This window comes from Sinohyriopsis cumingii, unplaced genomic scaffold (genome assembly GCF_028554795.1).
Source record: "Sinohyriopsis cumingii isolate HCF-2022 unplaced genomic scaffold, ASM2855479v2 utg000309l, whole genome shotgun sequence".
NCBI lineage: Eukaryota > Metazoa > Mollusca > Bivalvia > Unionida > Unionidae > Sinohyriopsis > Sinohyriopsis cumingii.
The window spans coordinates 304,792-320,860 of NW_028315887.1; the positions used below are offsets into that span (position 1 = coordinate 304,792).

Consider the following 16,069-nt stretch of genomic DNA (forward strand, 5'->3'; position numbering starts at 1 on the left):
TGCACCTAATCCTACTGCCTTTGCGCCTGCTATTAACGCGGGTATAAGCGCAGCCAATGGAAAAATACCACCTACTTTGATCATATCTCTGATTGCACCTATCGAGAGATTCAAGCGAATACCAGTATTTGCTGATCTGGCTCTGGTGAAATGTCCGTGTTGATTTTTAGTTAACGATAGTTTGTTAGGTCCACCGTGAAGTTGATTACTTTTTAAGGTTAAACTTAAACCTCGTCGTGCTGTTGTTGCTGCATGAAGTTTTTTCACCTGACCGGGAGTCAGAGTTACGCTGACGTGATCGTATGGCATATTAATAATCACTTAATCTAAATTTAGAATTTATTACATGTTTTCTACGGGTGCGTCGATAACTCTCATTCTACCACTGATACCCTCCAGGATCATTGTTCTATCACTAAGAATAACTGCGATTGCTCTTGCTGGTCCTCCCGTGTTAATTCTGGCTTTGAAATGAATATCAACAACCGACTGCTTTACCAAATCGAGATGTTTCAGGGAAAAGTAATAGATGGGATAGAGAGTATTAAAATCTAACTGTGATATTTGCAATCCGGTATCAATATTTTGATCACGACCCATAAAACTTAGCAAGCGATGATACGCGCGCGCCGTGGAATAATTTTCAAAATCGATGGCTATTTCCTCAGATGGCTCCTGTTGGCCATTTATTCTCAACGATACGTTTGTTGCCTCTAATCTATCGAATATCATGTTACTATGTAATTGATCGTCTCTAATCATGCTTTGCAGGGCAACAAAGATATGTCTAGGTGCGGAAGAGCCCTGCTGTGACGCAATTCGCCAAGTAAATATTCCGTCCAAATTAACATTTTCGTTGGAGTCAGTCATTGTTGTCAACCAAGACATGATGGATTTTCCTCCTTGATTCATAAACGACAGTAATTTTTCTTCTATGATCATTGATGGAACTATTGCTGGCATCCACAAGGTAATTTTTTCAAGGACAACTTTACCAGGATCACCAGGATCTCTCCAAATGGCTCTGTCATCATTGGCATCTCGAACGAAAGATATCGTATGCTTCGCTCCGTAAATAACTTTTCTGAAATGTCTGCAAAATCCAAAAATATGAGATAATGGAATTGCACAGGAGAATTTTCGTTCATCTCCCTTCAACATATTTTTTCTTATGGCAAATCCAAGATTGTAATTGCCATTGGGGGCAATCATCGCTGAACGAACAAGAGCGGGGGCGCCAGCGGGGTCTACCGGTCTACCAATATCAAATGGTAAATGTTCAGGGTAGTTGGAATTATCCTTGGCAAACATCATACTAGGACCGGCTGATCTGGTAAAATCATCCGAGTATCTTGCTAGACCTATGATAGTCGTTGCTATATCAACGTTGTTCGTAATTGATTCAATCTCTCTTCCATCAATCATGTAAGTGGCATTCTTGAATAATGCCATGATACCATTATTGACAAAACCAACACCAAAATCCGCATCGTAGTTGGTACCATCAGCTGCCTTTACAATTTTACCAACAAATTCGATATAAGCCTCAGATGGAAGAAAATATCTTGTTGTATCGTGGACTTGAATTTCCTTCCGATTTCTTGAATCTGGCTCAACTACATCGTACGAGAAATACTGAAAATCTCGCACTGATGTGTCCCTACCTACTGGCTCGTCCATATCAAATACTTCATTTGACACTTGTGCGAACATTTATTATTAATAATATCGTCTAAAACGAAGACCACTACCTGAAACAAAACTTGTATTTGCTAAATTTGTATTAGCAACATTCTGTGCTGGATTTATATTAGCAACTTCCTGCGCTAGATTTGTTATAGCAGCTTCCTGTGCTAGATCATTTATTTTTTTATTTGCCGCATCATTTATGGCCTTACTGACTTCGGGTGGCATTTCGCTGGTAATGGGTAATTTGACGGGTTGTTTTTTACGTACTAAATTTAATATTTTATTTTTGATGGCGTTGAAGCCTTTACTAGCTAAATTACCGATACCAGAAATGGCAGTCTCGCCGATCTTTCCTATTGCTTTCAACCCAAATTGCTTAATCACTGGTCCAATTTTAGGTATTACTCGCGTGACAAGACTTCCAATGATATCACCGAATCCATTACCGTGAATATATTTGTACACGGGCAATCGAGAGTTAACTACGCGGACCTGTCTTGGTCTGCGCTGATATTTGTGAACAATCATGTTATTTCAATTGTGTTATTTTAATCGATAAGCTCATCGACGAGTTTCTTGTAAATGTGAGAATCAATAATACCACCACGAAATAATCGCTGACAAATATCTGAGGCTTCGTTGATTATTTCACGAGAGTTATTTCCAGCTCGTTTTCCTCCGATTAATACTTCGAGGCGAGATACGTCGTTGACAACACTGTCAGGACAGATGGTATATCCACTTCCTGTTTTGGGTTCATCTTCAGGTTCATCTTCAGGTGCATCTTCAGGTTCATCTTCAAGTTCTTCGGGCGGTTTTGATATTTCTTCCTGATCTAATTGTCTTATTTTTTTTGTAAATTTTTTGTAATCGGGATCTTCGATATCAATAGGTTTTCCCACAGAAGCAAAATACACAGTGGGTATCCATTGGTCCCTTGACATTTTTAAATCACGATGTTTTGTTTTCAAATAATTTTCTGGTTCCATAAAACCAAATCTAACAATTTGAATTAATTTATCTTCGTCACTAAATTTTTCAAGAGCATCACGGGTAAAATATCTTGATGGCATGATTCTTTTTTGTCTAATTTTTGTAAATTCGGATTCAACTTTCTCTGGTTCGGGTTCAACTTTGTGAAATGAAGGCAAAGATAACGATGATGGTTTAGATTTGTATATATTATCATAAGTACCTACCAAAAGAATAAATTTAGTATATTCTGGATCATTAAATTTAACTACTTTGACATTCTTGTATGCATAATATACCCACCTTATCCAATTTGTGTATGTTACTCTCTCGGATTGACCCGGTTTCATCAGTTTTTTTCGTCTGTTTTTCTCAAAATTTTCCACAGTAAATTTTACAACCTCATCCGGATTCATTGATTTTATTCTTGCGATAGTTTCATCGGTAAATTTATCGAAACCCGAAATTTTTATTTTTTCACTTTGAGGTTGTTCTTGCGGCAATTGTTCTTGTTGTTCTTGTGCTTGTGCTTGTGCTTGTGCTTGCGCTTGCGCTTGTATTCGTGTTTGTTCTTGTTCGTGTCGAATTTGCTCAAGTTGACCCGGAACCACTTGGGTATGTTGCTCAATATCTCTCGTCATGGGAATAAGCCCAAGATCTTTAAGTTCCTTATCCTTTTGTTGTTTGCCATATGCGACTTGTTCGATAACTCCAGTGACTGGACTCAACCATTTTGACGATACCTCACCAATATGATATTGTGAATCATCATACTCACGAACTTTTTTCTTAAATAATTTTTTTGTCGGAATGAGTTTCCTTACTGCCGCTAATTCTTCTCGTGTTAATCTTGCAGAATGAGGCTCTCCAACTGTGCTAGTTTTTCGACTCATCTTATTTTCAATGATATTGTTTTATTGTGAAGTAAAATTAGCATTTGCAGCTTTTTCTTTACCAAACTTCATCGACACCCAATCATTTTCCCACCCCCCCCCCAAAAAAATTATATTTTTTCCTTGTCCAGAATCATATAATTTGCACACAAAAATTGCACTCAGGGTTGAATTTACGCAAATTGTTTTTCGTAGAAGGCTTTATTTTTGTAATCTGAGGCTTCTACGGAGAAAGTTCTCGTAGGAAGGTTTATTTTGCTGGAACGGTCTGGTCTGTAGAACCTCCCTGCTGCTCAACCACTCAATTACAGAACGGAAACAGACATGCAGCTCAGTCAAAAGGTGTCCCAGGCTCCCAGTACAAATCACAGACACATGTATTTTGTGAGGAATTGAAACAACTAATAAATCCAGCGAAACTGAGTAGAATCCACAAAAAGAAACCAAAATCCATTCATTCCACTGTTTATCTATATTTAATTTAATTGTGTGTTTGTTTGTTTAATTTTTTTTATTCCATTACATGCTGTTGTAATATTATATTGCTTACTGGATTTGATATTGTCAAAAATAGAATTCAGCTCTGTTTGTCCTGAGTTTTATAAATTTTATTTATTTCTTGTCGACGTACAAAATAATAACAGAAACATTGTATCTGTTGTTGACCTTGTTGTTGACCTTGTTTCAATAGCAGTGACAGTTTTAGTAAACAACATTTTTTTTATCTGTCTCAGAGTAAGAATCGTTAAGTTGAGCCAAGCTCATACCTGGATACATGATAATTATTATCTAACAAACATTTATTCCTTCTGGAAGGATGAACTCTTGACCTCCATCCGAGAATCTGTTTTAAGTTTTGGTTAGTCTTATAACTGTTTTTATGATAAGAATACTATCAGTCGTGTCTTAACACTTGAGACGTCAAGTTGTTTCATGTTGTGTCCAGTTGGGCTAATGTTTTATTTTCTTCCAATTATTGAATTTCAAGTGATTATTTTCATTGGAAATACAAAAGTGCTCTGATAATTTGTGGACAAAGACGTTTAATGGAGTTTATACGGAATTCAAAACCATGAATAACTTTTTATGTGATTCAACAAGAGAATGTTGTTGACAAATCAGAACAACGCTAACTTTAACAGACGTCATCGCCTTCCTTCTTGGATTTAAACTGTGATTCACTTAGAAAGTTTGATTTATACGACTTGTGTTTCAATTTTTGGATTCTTTTTGGATTTAATTCTCAATACCGCAAGTTCTTTCTTCTCATTTTTTCATTTTTTATACTAAGGAAATAATATATTTGTTAAATTTTACAAAGCTTGTTGTCTTCACTCTGTTCTGTTTATTTTTTTAACAGCTCGAAACAGAGAATTAGGGTGATCGTCCCTGGGATACGAATATTGCTAAAATGTTTCAGAATGTTTTAAAATCCCAAGTATTATTTCACGTTTTAGAAATTTTTAGTGAAATCAACAAAGCTTTTACAATGTCATCAAAAGTGGAGATTTTTCTTTCAAATCCTACCCAGGAAAAGTTAGACTGTTTTAAAACAAAGATGAATTGATTCAGCTTTTTTAACGAAGCAAGAAATAAAGAACATTTTATTTGGTGAAAAAGAATGTTCTGGACAAGTTTCGATCAGTAAGTTTGAATCAGACTGACATAAAAGTAAAGAATTAAAATTAAAATACAAGATGGAATTAGAGTTAAGAAAGCTTGAACTTCAGAAAGTAAATGCAGTTACAGAAAGAACAAAGACAACTACAGAAAGAACGTATGCAGTTGTAACTGGAGAAAGAGGAGAGAGAAAGACAGAAAGAAAAGTAACAAATGCAGCTGGAAAAAGAGGAGAGAGAGAAATGCAGTTACAATCGGAGAAAGAGGAGAGAGAGACAGATACAAATGCAAAGATAGGAGAAAGAAAAGGAATATCAATTTAGAATAAGCGAATTAGAGCTTGCAAATTAATAGCACATTCCCACTTTACATACAAATTCAAATTTTGATGTAACTTAGACTGTTATGTTAGTGCCCCCTTTTAGAGAAAAAGAAGTGGATAAATATTTTCCTCAGTTTGAAACCGTTGCTGAAAATTTTAAATAGACACGGGAGCATTGGACTTTATGATCACAGTGTGCACTTTTTTTGCAAAGCCCGAGATATCTATGCATCCCTGTCAGTACAGCAAAGTGCTGACTATGATCTGGTTAAGGAATGCATCTGAACGGTTATTAGTTAGTCTCTGATGCTTATCGGAAAAAATTCAGGAACCATAAAATGAAGCTGGAACACTCATGTCGAATTTGCAAGAGAAAAAGAGCAGTTATTTGATAGGTGGTGTTTAGCAAAGAAAGTCTCAGACAACTTGGATTACTTGAAGAGCTCAAGAGCTGTGTCCAAATTGACACTAAGACTCATCTGGATGAGCATAAGACCGAAACCTTGGAAAATGCTGCTCGTACTGATGACTAGTATTCTTTACCTCATATAGTTTCTTTTGTAAATAAGACTTCAATTCAGCAGGCTTCTGGTAGAAAGGTATTTCAGCCTAATACAATCAGGCACAACTGTTAGAAATCAAGTTTCTGATAAGAATGATCAGCAATCCTTATAACTTTCTACGTGTACCTATTGCAAGAAGAAAGGACACGTTATTTCTGATTGCTACAAATTGAGAAATATGCAACAGAATCAATAAAGCCCTATTCAAAATGGTCTTATTTCTAAGAGGTCAAAGTGACGATCATATATTGAAAGCAATACATTTGTTGAGTCTAATAAACCCCAGTCTGATTTTATTATGGAGACTTATGAACCATTCACGTCGAACTGTTCCATATCACTCTTAGTTGGTTCAGCCAATCCCATCCCTATTACAATTTTAAGGGACACAGGAGCTTCTCAGAGTAATTTATTATCAGGTACATTGCCTATTTCTGAGAAGTCTTCTTATAATGAGAGTTCTCATATTCAGGGAGAAGAATGCATCTTTGTTAATGTTCCGTTTCATTGTGTACATTTGACATCAGACTTAGTCTCAGGACCTGTGACAGTCGGAACAGTGTATTCTTTACTCGTTGAGAGCATTCAGTTATTAATAGGCAACGACCTAGCTGGAGATAAGGTTGTGGTTAATCCACTTATAACTGAAAATCCTTGTTTGGATCAGAAAGTCGATCCTATTGAAAACTAATTCCCTGATTTATACCCAGTTTGTGCAGTTACTAGAGTTATGGCAAAGAAACCTCTTGATAATAATGTTGATCAGGAATGTATCGCTTTCACTGACACATGTATTGGGCTTAATTTTAATGAGGTCAATTTCACTTTTTGTTTGGATCAATCAACATGTATTGATCACAGTGATCCTCTTTTAGCTACTCATTCTCTTTTTTCTAATCAGGGTGACAATCTTCAATCACTTGTCGTTGAACAGGAAAAAGATCTTGAGATCTCTTGTTTGTTTCAAAGGGCCATTAGTGACACTGAAGCCACTGAAGTACATGTCTGTTATTTCATTAAAAATGGGATTCTTATGAAAAAATGGAGACCTTCCGAGGTACCTGCTGGTGAAGAGTAGTCAATGAACTTTCAAATTGTAGTTCCAAAATCGTACAGACAGGAAATTCTTAGTCTAGCTCATGAAAATTATTTTGCTGGTCATCTACGGATTAATAAGACTTATCACAAGATCTTTAATCACTTCTATTGGCCAAAAATTAAAAGTGATGTTGGGAAATACTGCAGATCTTGTCATAATTGTCAAATGGTAGGAAATCCAATCATTAGATACATAAGGCTCATCTGCAACTTATTCTTGCCTTTGACGAACTATTTAGCAGAATAATGGTAGATTGTGTTGGTCCCTTACCTAAGACCCAGTCAGGTAACCTATATTTTTTGTGTACGTCAACAAGATTCCCAGTGGCAATTCCATTGAGGAATATTTAAACTAAAACAATAGTATTAGCTTTGATAAAGTTTTTGTTCTTTGCATTTCATTTAATTATGCGCTCCGTATAAATGTGTTTTCTTAGCTCCAGAGGCAAAACTACGAATTCTCTTTTCTAAAGTCTTCATGTGGGTAATAATCACGCCCACCAAAGGAGGGTAGTGATTGTACGGAGATCGTCTCGCATTTTCCAGGAAAGCTGGGTCTTTATCCTTTATACTCCCATTCGTTGATCTCTTCACACCTACAATAAAAACATTGTACTTGGTTTCCTCCCCCGAGTAGAGCAATCCGGCTCTGACTAACGTTTTGTTAATGGGTATTCCGTCCAGATATTTTGGCAATTGCTTGAACGTCCTGAGTCGAATTTCAATGTCACAATAGCCAGCAAAGCAGCAGGAAACGTGTATACTTCTTTGATTTGCACATCTCGATGAATTAGTGGTATCCATAGTAGTTTTCGAGTACATTGATGAGATTCTTTGATAGATACACGCACGTCACCATTTTTACGTGTTTTATCGCATCCTCTGGTAAAGCACGCGAACGGCATGGCTTCAATAGTAGTAGAGGAGTGGTAGGGTCGTTCTGCATTGCTGCTGTCGCAGGGTACGGCATCACTCTAGTCGCAAGGAACAGCATCTCACTCAACATATTTATTGAACCTGAAGTCTGTAGTGGGTCTCTTACTCGTTTGATGTGTTGACTTATTTATCTATGTTGGCGTTTGTATTTGCAATGAAGTGTTTGTCTTGAAACTTTTCTCTCTTTTATGCTGGAGCTCATGTTTTTGGTAAGGTATAGTATTGTGGTCTGGAAGTCGATATACTTTTCGGTACACAGTCTGACGGACATTTTCTTAAGGTCCACTGACAAATATACGATACAATGTGGATCAAATGCTTTCAAGCTAAAGTCTTGATCTCGTTTGGACTCTAAAGCTTCTTTCAAGTCAACTATTTTACTAGAACGATAGTTTAATATCAGTCTCTCGACTTTGCATTTTGTGTGCACTTGTCCATGCCGGTTTCTGTATTGGAATCCGCAATATCTGGATCTACACTAATAAGAAATGACAGTAGTGTCTTTTGGATGTTCTTCAGTCCATGCGCATGAAAGATACCTCTTTGATGTCTGGGTGATGTTCATGAAGGAGATATATGTACACGCAACTGTCGGTGTCGAAATAAAAGACTCCATCTACCAAACGTTCCAAGGCATCAGATAATTTGTAATGGGCATTAACTGTCGCGTTCGCAGTAATGATGACATTTCCAAACTCGTCGGAGGGGGTGAGAGGTGGTGTGTGGTGCAAATTCAAATTCTGTTACTTCTTAGTAATAACTTACCAAGATGTTTGTCAATTTGTGACAGATGATTCCCACATGTTTAAGAGTTTTCCTTCGTCATCATCCACTTTAAAGTTTAGATCTGGATCTGCTAAGTATTTCATTTTGGGTAATATTGGACGTTGCGCCACTTTTCCCCACAAACAACTGAATATGATATTGGCAAACAATCAGCTTCCTTCATCCTTTCCCACATGCTCCAGACTGATCCCTTCTAAGCATCTGTGTCGTGCTTTGTATGTCTCTTTGTCTTGTGAAGCCTTAAACAAAGATGGATAGCCGCTACCCTATTGTTTCAATTTCAGGAATTCGTTGATGTAGCCGCAAATTTCCTTATTGATTTGTGTTATTGCTCTGAGGTACAAACGTGCCAAATTTCGTAACCCTTTAATAAGCGGTATGTAGTACATGAAGCCATCAGACACTCACACAAGTTCTTGTCAAAGCGCGTTCTTCATCCTAGGTGCCACAATATCGGTCCTCATTACATGTTTCAGCACATGTACGACATCAGCTTTCCTAATTAATAATGTGACAACACAACACACAATGGCACAAATTCGTAGAGGGTGACGAATTGCATTTGAACAACCCTTCGTACTTCGTACATTATATATATATATATATATATATATATATATATATATATATATATATATATATATATATATAATGGAGAACGAGAATGTTGTGTGTTGTGTGCAAACACGAATATTATTTGTGTTTACAGATTCATTTTTTACAAATTTAAAATTTAATGAACAGCTTTTATAATATTTGAATTAGAGCTACAGTGGGTTTAATGTACATACCAACCATCTGCAATATTAGTTGCTGTCTGTTTCTTGTCTATTTCACGCTGTAGTTCCTCAGCCACTCTATAATGATGAAAACAATCATTTAGTAAGGACATGTTTTCATGTTTTCCTCGATAATGCCTTGACTATTACATTCAACAATTATCATAAATGGTTCCGACTGCAAAATTATACATTATAAAGCATGAAAATTGAAATTGTCAAATTAAACTATTCTAAAAGCGTAATATTACACAGAAAATGCAACAAAGAGATATCCTGGTTAGAACAAAACTGAAGACATCCTTAAACCACATATTCAGTTTCACATAAAAATACAGTAAGGACAAAAGATGCAAAAGTAGTCAAAACAATATGAAAACTAATACATTGTCAGCACAGTTTCGGACGAAAAGCTGAATTAGTGCTTTTCTTTTCTTTTTCTTTTCTCTGACAATACCTTCTAAGGCTCTCGTTTTCCTCCAGGATGAAGCATATACCAGGTGAGACTGAGGTGGTCTGTTGAAAAAGTTGAGAAACAAAATTTATGTGTATTTATCACACGACAACTATGTTACGTAAGACGCATATAATAATTATAATATTACATCATATAATAACGTCTCATGATGCCACAAATGTATTCGTATTGTCACATAGGCAAAATAAATAATATCTGAGGAATCCGACCGCACTGTAGGATCGTTCCACTACACTGTTTTGCAGTTTTCTGAAACAAAAATATTATTTTTCATCATATAATAAATATGATAATACATATTTGGTCATTTCAAACCAAATATAAAACGAAAAACAGAGAATAGAGAGATGACGACGAGGGCGCCACCTTTAAATGTTCAGTAAAGGGAAAACTCAACTTCGGAGTTAAATAGGATTTACAGGCCTAAAGTTGTTTTGATCATGCTATCTTTACTGATGAAACATATACAAAAGTAGCAATAGAGATTTAATAACGTATTGTATAAATACTTAAATAGTAAAATATAACTTTGTAGAATTATTTAACACAGATTTAAGCATGTATGTTCTGAAAAGTAAATAAAGCGCACATTATGTGGTTTTGTCTTCTTTGTTATATGTGTGTTTGTTATCTGAAGAACATTTAACCTTCAAAAGAATTGCTACACAAGGTCACATTTTCAAACATTAAGTGAGAATGCATGCAATATTACCTTCTCCTGGCCATGCTCAACCAGTCTGATATTTTGGATTGCTTCTTCCATCCAGGGAGCATTTAAATCAATCTTCAGATCTGGTGGAGGGGTGAAAGAAATGCTCATAGCTTCTTCTGATATCATTGTAACTGTCGAGTGACTGAAGAGAGTTTTAAAAAAGTAACCTTTATTTCATTATTTCAAAATGTACAGGTACAGTTATAATTCAATTGTTCAATCAATACGTTTTTTATTTTACGATTAATGTGGATAAAAATGAACTTTTGATGCCATCTATCCTCTGTTTTGCATCACTGGGGGTGTTTTCGTGGTTTGATATTAACCTGTTATATACCATTCATTTGAAAGTAATGGATTCTACTCCAAATCAAAAACACACTCCTTCTTTTTCTGCAGTTTTCATGTATATAACCGTTATTTTCAGACAATTGTATGAAGAAAGTAAATTACATTATAGCTAAACGTGTGTTCGGTGATTACTAACTTGTTTATCTTCAAAGTAGATTCAAAATAAATACCTATCTTCCATCGATCCGTACAGCTAAAAGGAAAAAAACCGACTTGTTAGATATGATTTGTAACGTTTTCTAGAAACATATATGAATCATTAGTATTGGAAACCATATAGTGATTCTTTTGATTGCCACATGTAATTTCTTTTCAATATGACAATATTATTAGACAAAATGCGGCGATACCTATGGAACTCTAATAGTTCTGTATTAGCTATGCATAGTTATGAACAGGTTATCATTTTGATATAATCCTTAAGATAAAGTATGAAATAGGAAATAGAGCTGCTGTTGTACACATGATAATAAAGTATGAATAAAGGAAACAGAGCAGCTGTTGTACACATGATAATAAAGCATGAATAACGGAAACAGAGCAGCTGTTGTACACATGATAAAAAAAGTATGAAATAGGAAACAGAGCAGCTGTTGTACACATAATAATAAAGTATCAAATAGGAAATAGATCAGCTGTTTCACGCATGATAATAAAGTATGAAATAGGAAATAGAGCAGGTGTTGTGCACATGATAATAAAGTATGAAATAGGAAACAGCAGCTGTTTCACACATGATAATAAAGCATGAATAAATGAAACAGAGCAGCTGTTGTACACAAGATAAAAAAGTATGAAATAGGAAACAGAGCAGCTGTTGTACAAATAATAATAAAGTATCAAATAGGAAATAGAGCAGCTGTCTCACATATGATAATAAAGTATGAAGAAAGGAAATAGAGCAGCTGTTGTACACATGATAATAATACAGACTATTCCGTTCGACAGACAATGTCCAATTCTGCCTTTATAAACCTCCTCTAATAAAACTGAATTTATAGAGGATATCTACGCTTTTTGTGTATATGAAACAATATTTCACGAAATAAGATGAAACATGGTATTTTCAAGAATGGCTTCAGCCATGAGTGAAAACAGTAAAAGCTTACCAAAACAATGATAAAATATTTTTTAAAAATCCAAGCATAACATAGAACTTTTATAACTGCATTTTGTGATGAATATTTTAGGTTTGATATTTTACTACACAGCAACACAATTAGGTTCTTTAGCGCCGAGGCAAATGGAGTAAAGTGATTTGCCCAAGGGCACACCGCGCTAGCTGACCAGGCTGGTGGAATGGTAGAATTCGAACAGGCAACCGGCAGTCGTGAATGCTGCACGCTAACCACTGAGCCACTGCGGCTCCGTGAATAACAGGAGAACGAAAGACAAAAGAGTACTGTCTTAAGCCCATTGATCAATCAGCTGAATAACTGTCACGAAACAAACCTTAAGATTAAACATAATTTTGTATGGAACACGACATTAAAAATGAAACGCAATAATTGAAAAGATTGTACATGTATAAAGAAAACTAAAATTTTTATATATAACTCCACAAGTTGAATCCACTAAATATCATAAACTTATAACATGATATACATGACATAAAAACATAAGTTTGAATACAACAATCGATTTGTAAGGAAACGTCTCTGAAGCAAGTAAGTAGACCCAAAGACAAAACACAAAATGGGAGTATATGGTAAATTCAGTTATTATTTAAATTCTAAATTCTTTTACATTGTTTCAGTCTATGGTAGATTTTACTTTCTTGCCAGTCACTGCCATCATAGATAAATCGGATTCATTTAAATTGGCATGGTTCCATTGATCTAAATGAGGTATCAAGTATACATGTAGATGATGACGTTGTCTGGCTACTAACCAGTCTTGTGGGTGATATATTTACTGTCTGCTGAAATATTTTGCACAACGTTTTTAGACTACATGCTTCTTGATGATGGAAATTAACGAGGACTCCTCCATGTATTGTGTTATTGCAGAACATGTAACTTTGGCTAGAGAATAGCTTGGTCTTCTCCAGATGTGGTAGGGGATTCAGGATACGGTAGACCTAAAAATGTTGGTTGCTGTGAACTTCAGTATATTAGCAATAGAAACATTTCCTTGTGCATAGCAAAGAATGTGCGACATATTTACGTCCTGCAGGGCGTTGAGCTTACAAACGTTTTCATCGGTTAGCTCCTATTCAACGTGTTTCCTCACAATCAGCACATTGGACTATTTTTTTATAGAAATGTATGTAACTGGCAACTTATATGTTCTGTAGTTAAAACTTACAATTGAATGAAACGGATACTATTCTAGTGGATCTCAACGTGGTATATCATACGTGGTATATCACACGTGGTATATCACACGTGGTGTGTCCAATAGCAGAAGGTGACATATTATTTCACTATTGTCAATGCATACCCACATGTTTGTTCCTAATCCGATTGTTTAGACAATAGCAAAACAATTATAAAACCAAATGCCATGAAAATGTATGCACTTGTATATGGTCAAAAGTAGATGCCCTTATTCGATTTTCAGGCCATTACATAATATTTTCAATCTTTGACACACTTTATAACTTATAAACCTCAGCCCAGTTAGGCCAAAGAACTCGAGATAGACAAATAAAATGCGACATAGTGGGCAAATTAGTATATCGATATTTAAATGAATTGATTCTTTTTTTGCAATGTTTCACTTTTAAATACATTTTTGATCCATTTGAACTTTAACTTTTTCTCACATCTTAATTTGTCAATGTATTCTCATTTAAATGTTAATATGCATGAAACCAAACTATATATTATATCAAAACACTATATCAATATAAGCGGTTAATCGCTTGCTGTAGTCTCTCCAGACTCCTCATTCACTTCAGCCATGATGGCACACAGTATATTTATTTCAAGAGCATCTCTTCTATACCATGGTTTTCGAAAGTCGATACTAATATGATTTATTGCTAGAAAGAAGGAACTGTCAGTTGCTAATATTTATCCATGTCCTTTCTCCTGAAAATTCCCCAGACATTTCGGACAGACATTTCAAGCACAACACAGGCCTTTACTTTTGCTGATCTTATTCATCCTACATCAGAAACAGATCTTGCTTGGCTTGCCTCTCTTGTTAGCACATTATTTATTTATCGCCATTGTCAGCTTGGTCCTGGGACATATCACTCGTAAGTGCATTCCTCGACAAGTTCGATTCCAAAGCGAAGAGCATGCACACTCCATCGATATATATATATATATATATATATATATATATATATATATATATATATATATATATATATATAGAAAGAGACAGACAGACAGACAGACAGAGACAGAGAAGGAGGGGGAGAGAGAAGGGGAGAGAGAAGAGGTAGTTTGAAGACTAAGATCTTCTCTATATCCAATTCTGCTTCTTATTCTAGAATATCTTTCTTCCGAACGCTCAAAAGAAAAACAGCAATCAGATTGCAGAGTTCCCCTGGTGGTAGGAATCTGAGAACCTAACCTCACGCAGGGATTCCAGGTACTTTTTCGAAAGGCTTAATATCACCCTCTATTTTCGTATTGACTCTGACATTTTTGCTGAATCAAAACTCTTATTTATTTTATTCTCATCTTCCGAAAATTCACATATCACCTATAAAGAGAAAATATACATACTAATCACAAACCTGTGAAAAGGGAGATAATTTTTAAAGATTAATTTCCTTGGTATTGGATGAAATAGTTTCAAATGTGGTATCAACATTGCGGCAATAAAAGTGATATATTTTTTCTTCACGGATTTATTTCAAAATCTCTTGGTGGAATTTGTACTAGTTAACAGCTTTCTAATTTAGCAAAATATCAATGTTACCTATGTTGACATGTATCTACATTCACAACACGTTTATCAGAGACTAGTTAGAAAGCATGGATACCTTCACGACAGACGTTGTATCTTCGGCCATGGCTGTCTTCATTTCAGCTTGGAATTGACGAATATATAAATCTGCATACTCAAGACTTTCGAGGCTCTCATTAAAATGTTTTAGATTCTGTTTCGTTTTTTCATCAACATACAGTTGAAGAGTTTTCCTCTGCTTTTCCAGATCATCAGACCACCTCCTAAATCGATCATCAATTTTTCCCTTAATCAAAATAGCAGCGTTCTGAAAAATGTGTAATATAGTCAACAACATATCTCTGCAAACATGCTCGCAATTCCTTAAGTTTTATGTGTTCAATTATAGTCACTGGCAAACACATAACTGGAAAAATATGGACTGTACAATAACTATGCTCATCGCGTCCAAACGTCATAAACAACTTTGTTCTACTTCAATTCACGGTGATAAGAAATCATAGACTCCAATTAGAATGTGTACACGTACAGGTGTCTACTCAAGTTTAAGATATTTTATAATTGTGTGACATGAAATCAGAAAATCCAGAAGAGGCATTGTGATTGAATGGAAGTGCCTTTTTGAATCTTAACATGTTTACCGACTAATAAGAAAGCGGATTATATTTCCCTTGTCGTTAACGTTGTATAATATCACACGGAAAGGTTTCAGTGGGAACCGTGACCTCTGGATTGTCCATTTTTTCCGAAATCTTGTCTCACATAGTCCCTTTACATACTTGTATACAAAATGTTTCCTCTACAAATAATTATAACATAATAAATCAATCATAGTATAGATCGCACAAATATCATGAAACTCGTGTACAATTTCACTTATCCTCTTCTTTGAGATAACATAACAATTGTTTTTGTCAAAATGTTCCCCATAGTATTTTCACAAACAGCGGAACAGAAGACAATTGTAATCATTATGGTTGTTTCTTCCATTATCATCGAACAT

At 35.3% G+C, this 16,069-nt stretch overlaps 1 protein-coding gene across 1 annotated transcript in view; it reads right to left on the reverse strand.

The window, feature by feature from the left end:
- Positions 1-16,069, reverse strand: part of LOC149774359 (uncharacterized) — a 46,074-nt gene that overhangs the window by 16,189 nt on the left and 13,816 nt on the right. Inside the window, exons 3-7 of the mRNA XM_089945380.1 lie at positions 15,143-15,373; positions 11,370-11,392; positions 10,849-10,990; positions 10,116-10,174; positions 9,671-9,736 (exon numbers count right to left, since the gene is read on the reverse strand). Coding sequence (XP_089801506.1) covers positions 9,671-9,736; positions 10,116-10,174; positions 10,849-10,990; positions 11,370-11,392; positions 15,143-15,373 — 521 coding nt within the window. The remainder of the gene's footprint in view (positions 1-9,670; positions 9,737-10,115; positions 10,175-10,848; positions 10,991-11,369; positions 11,393-15,142; positions 15,374-16,069) is intronic.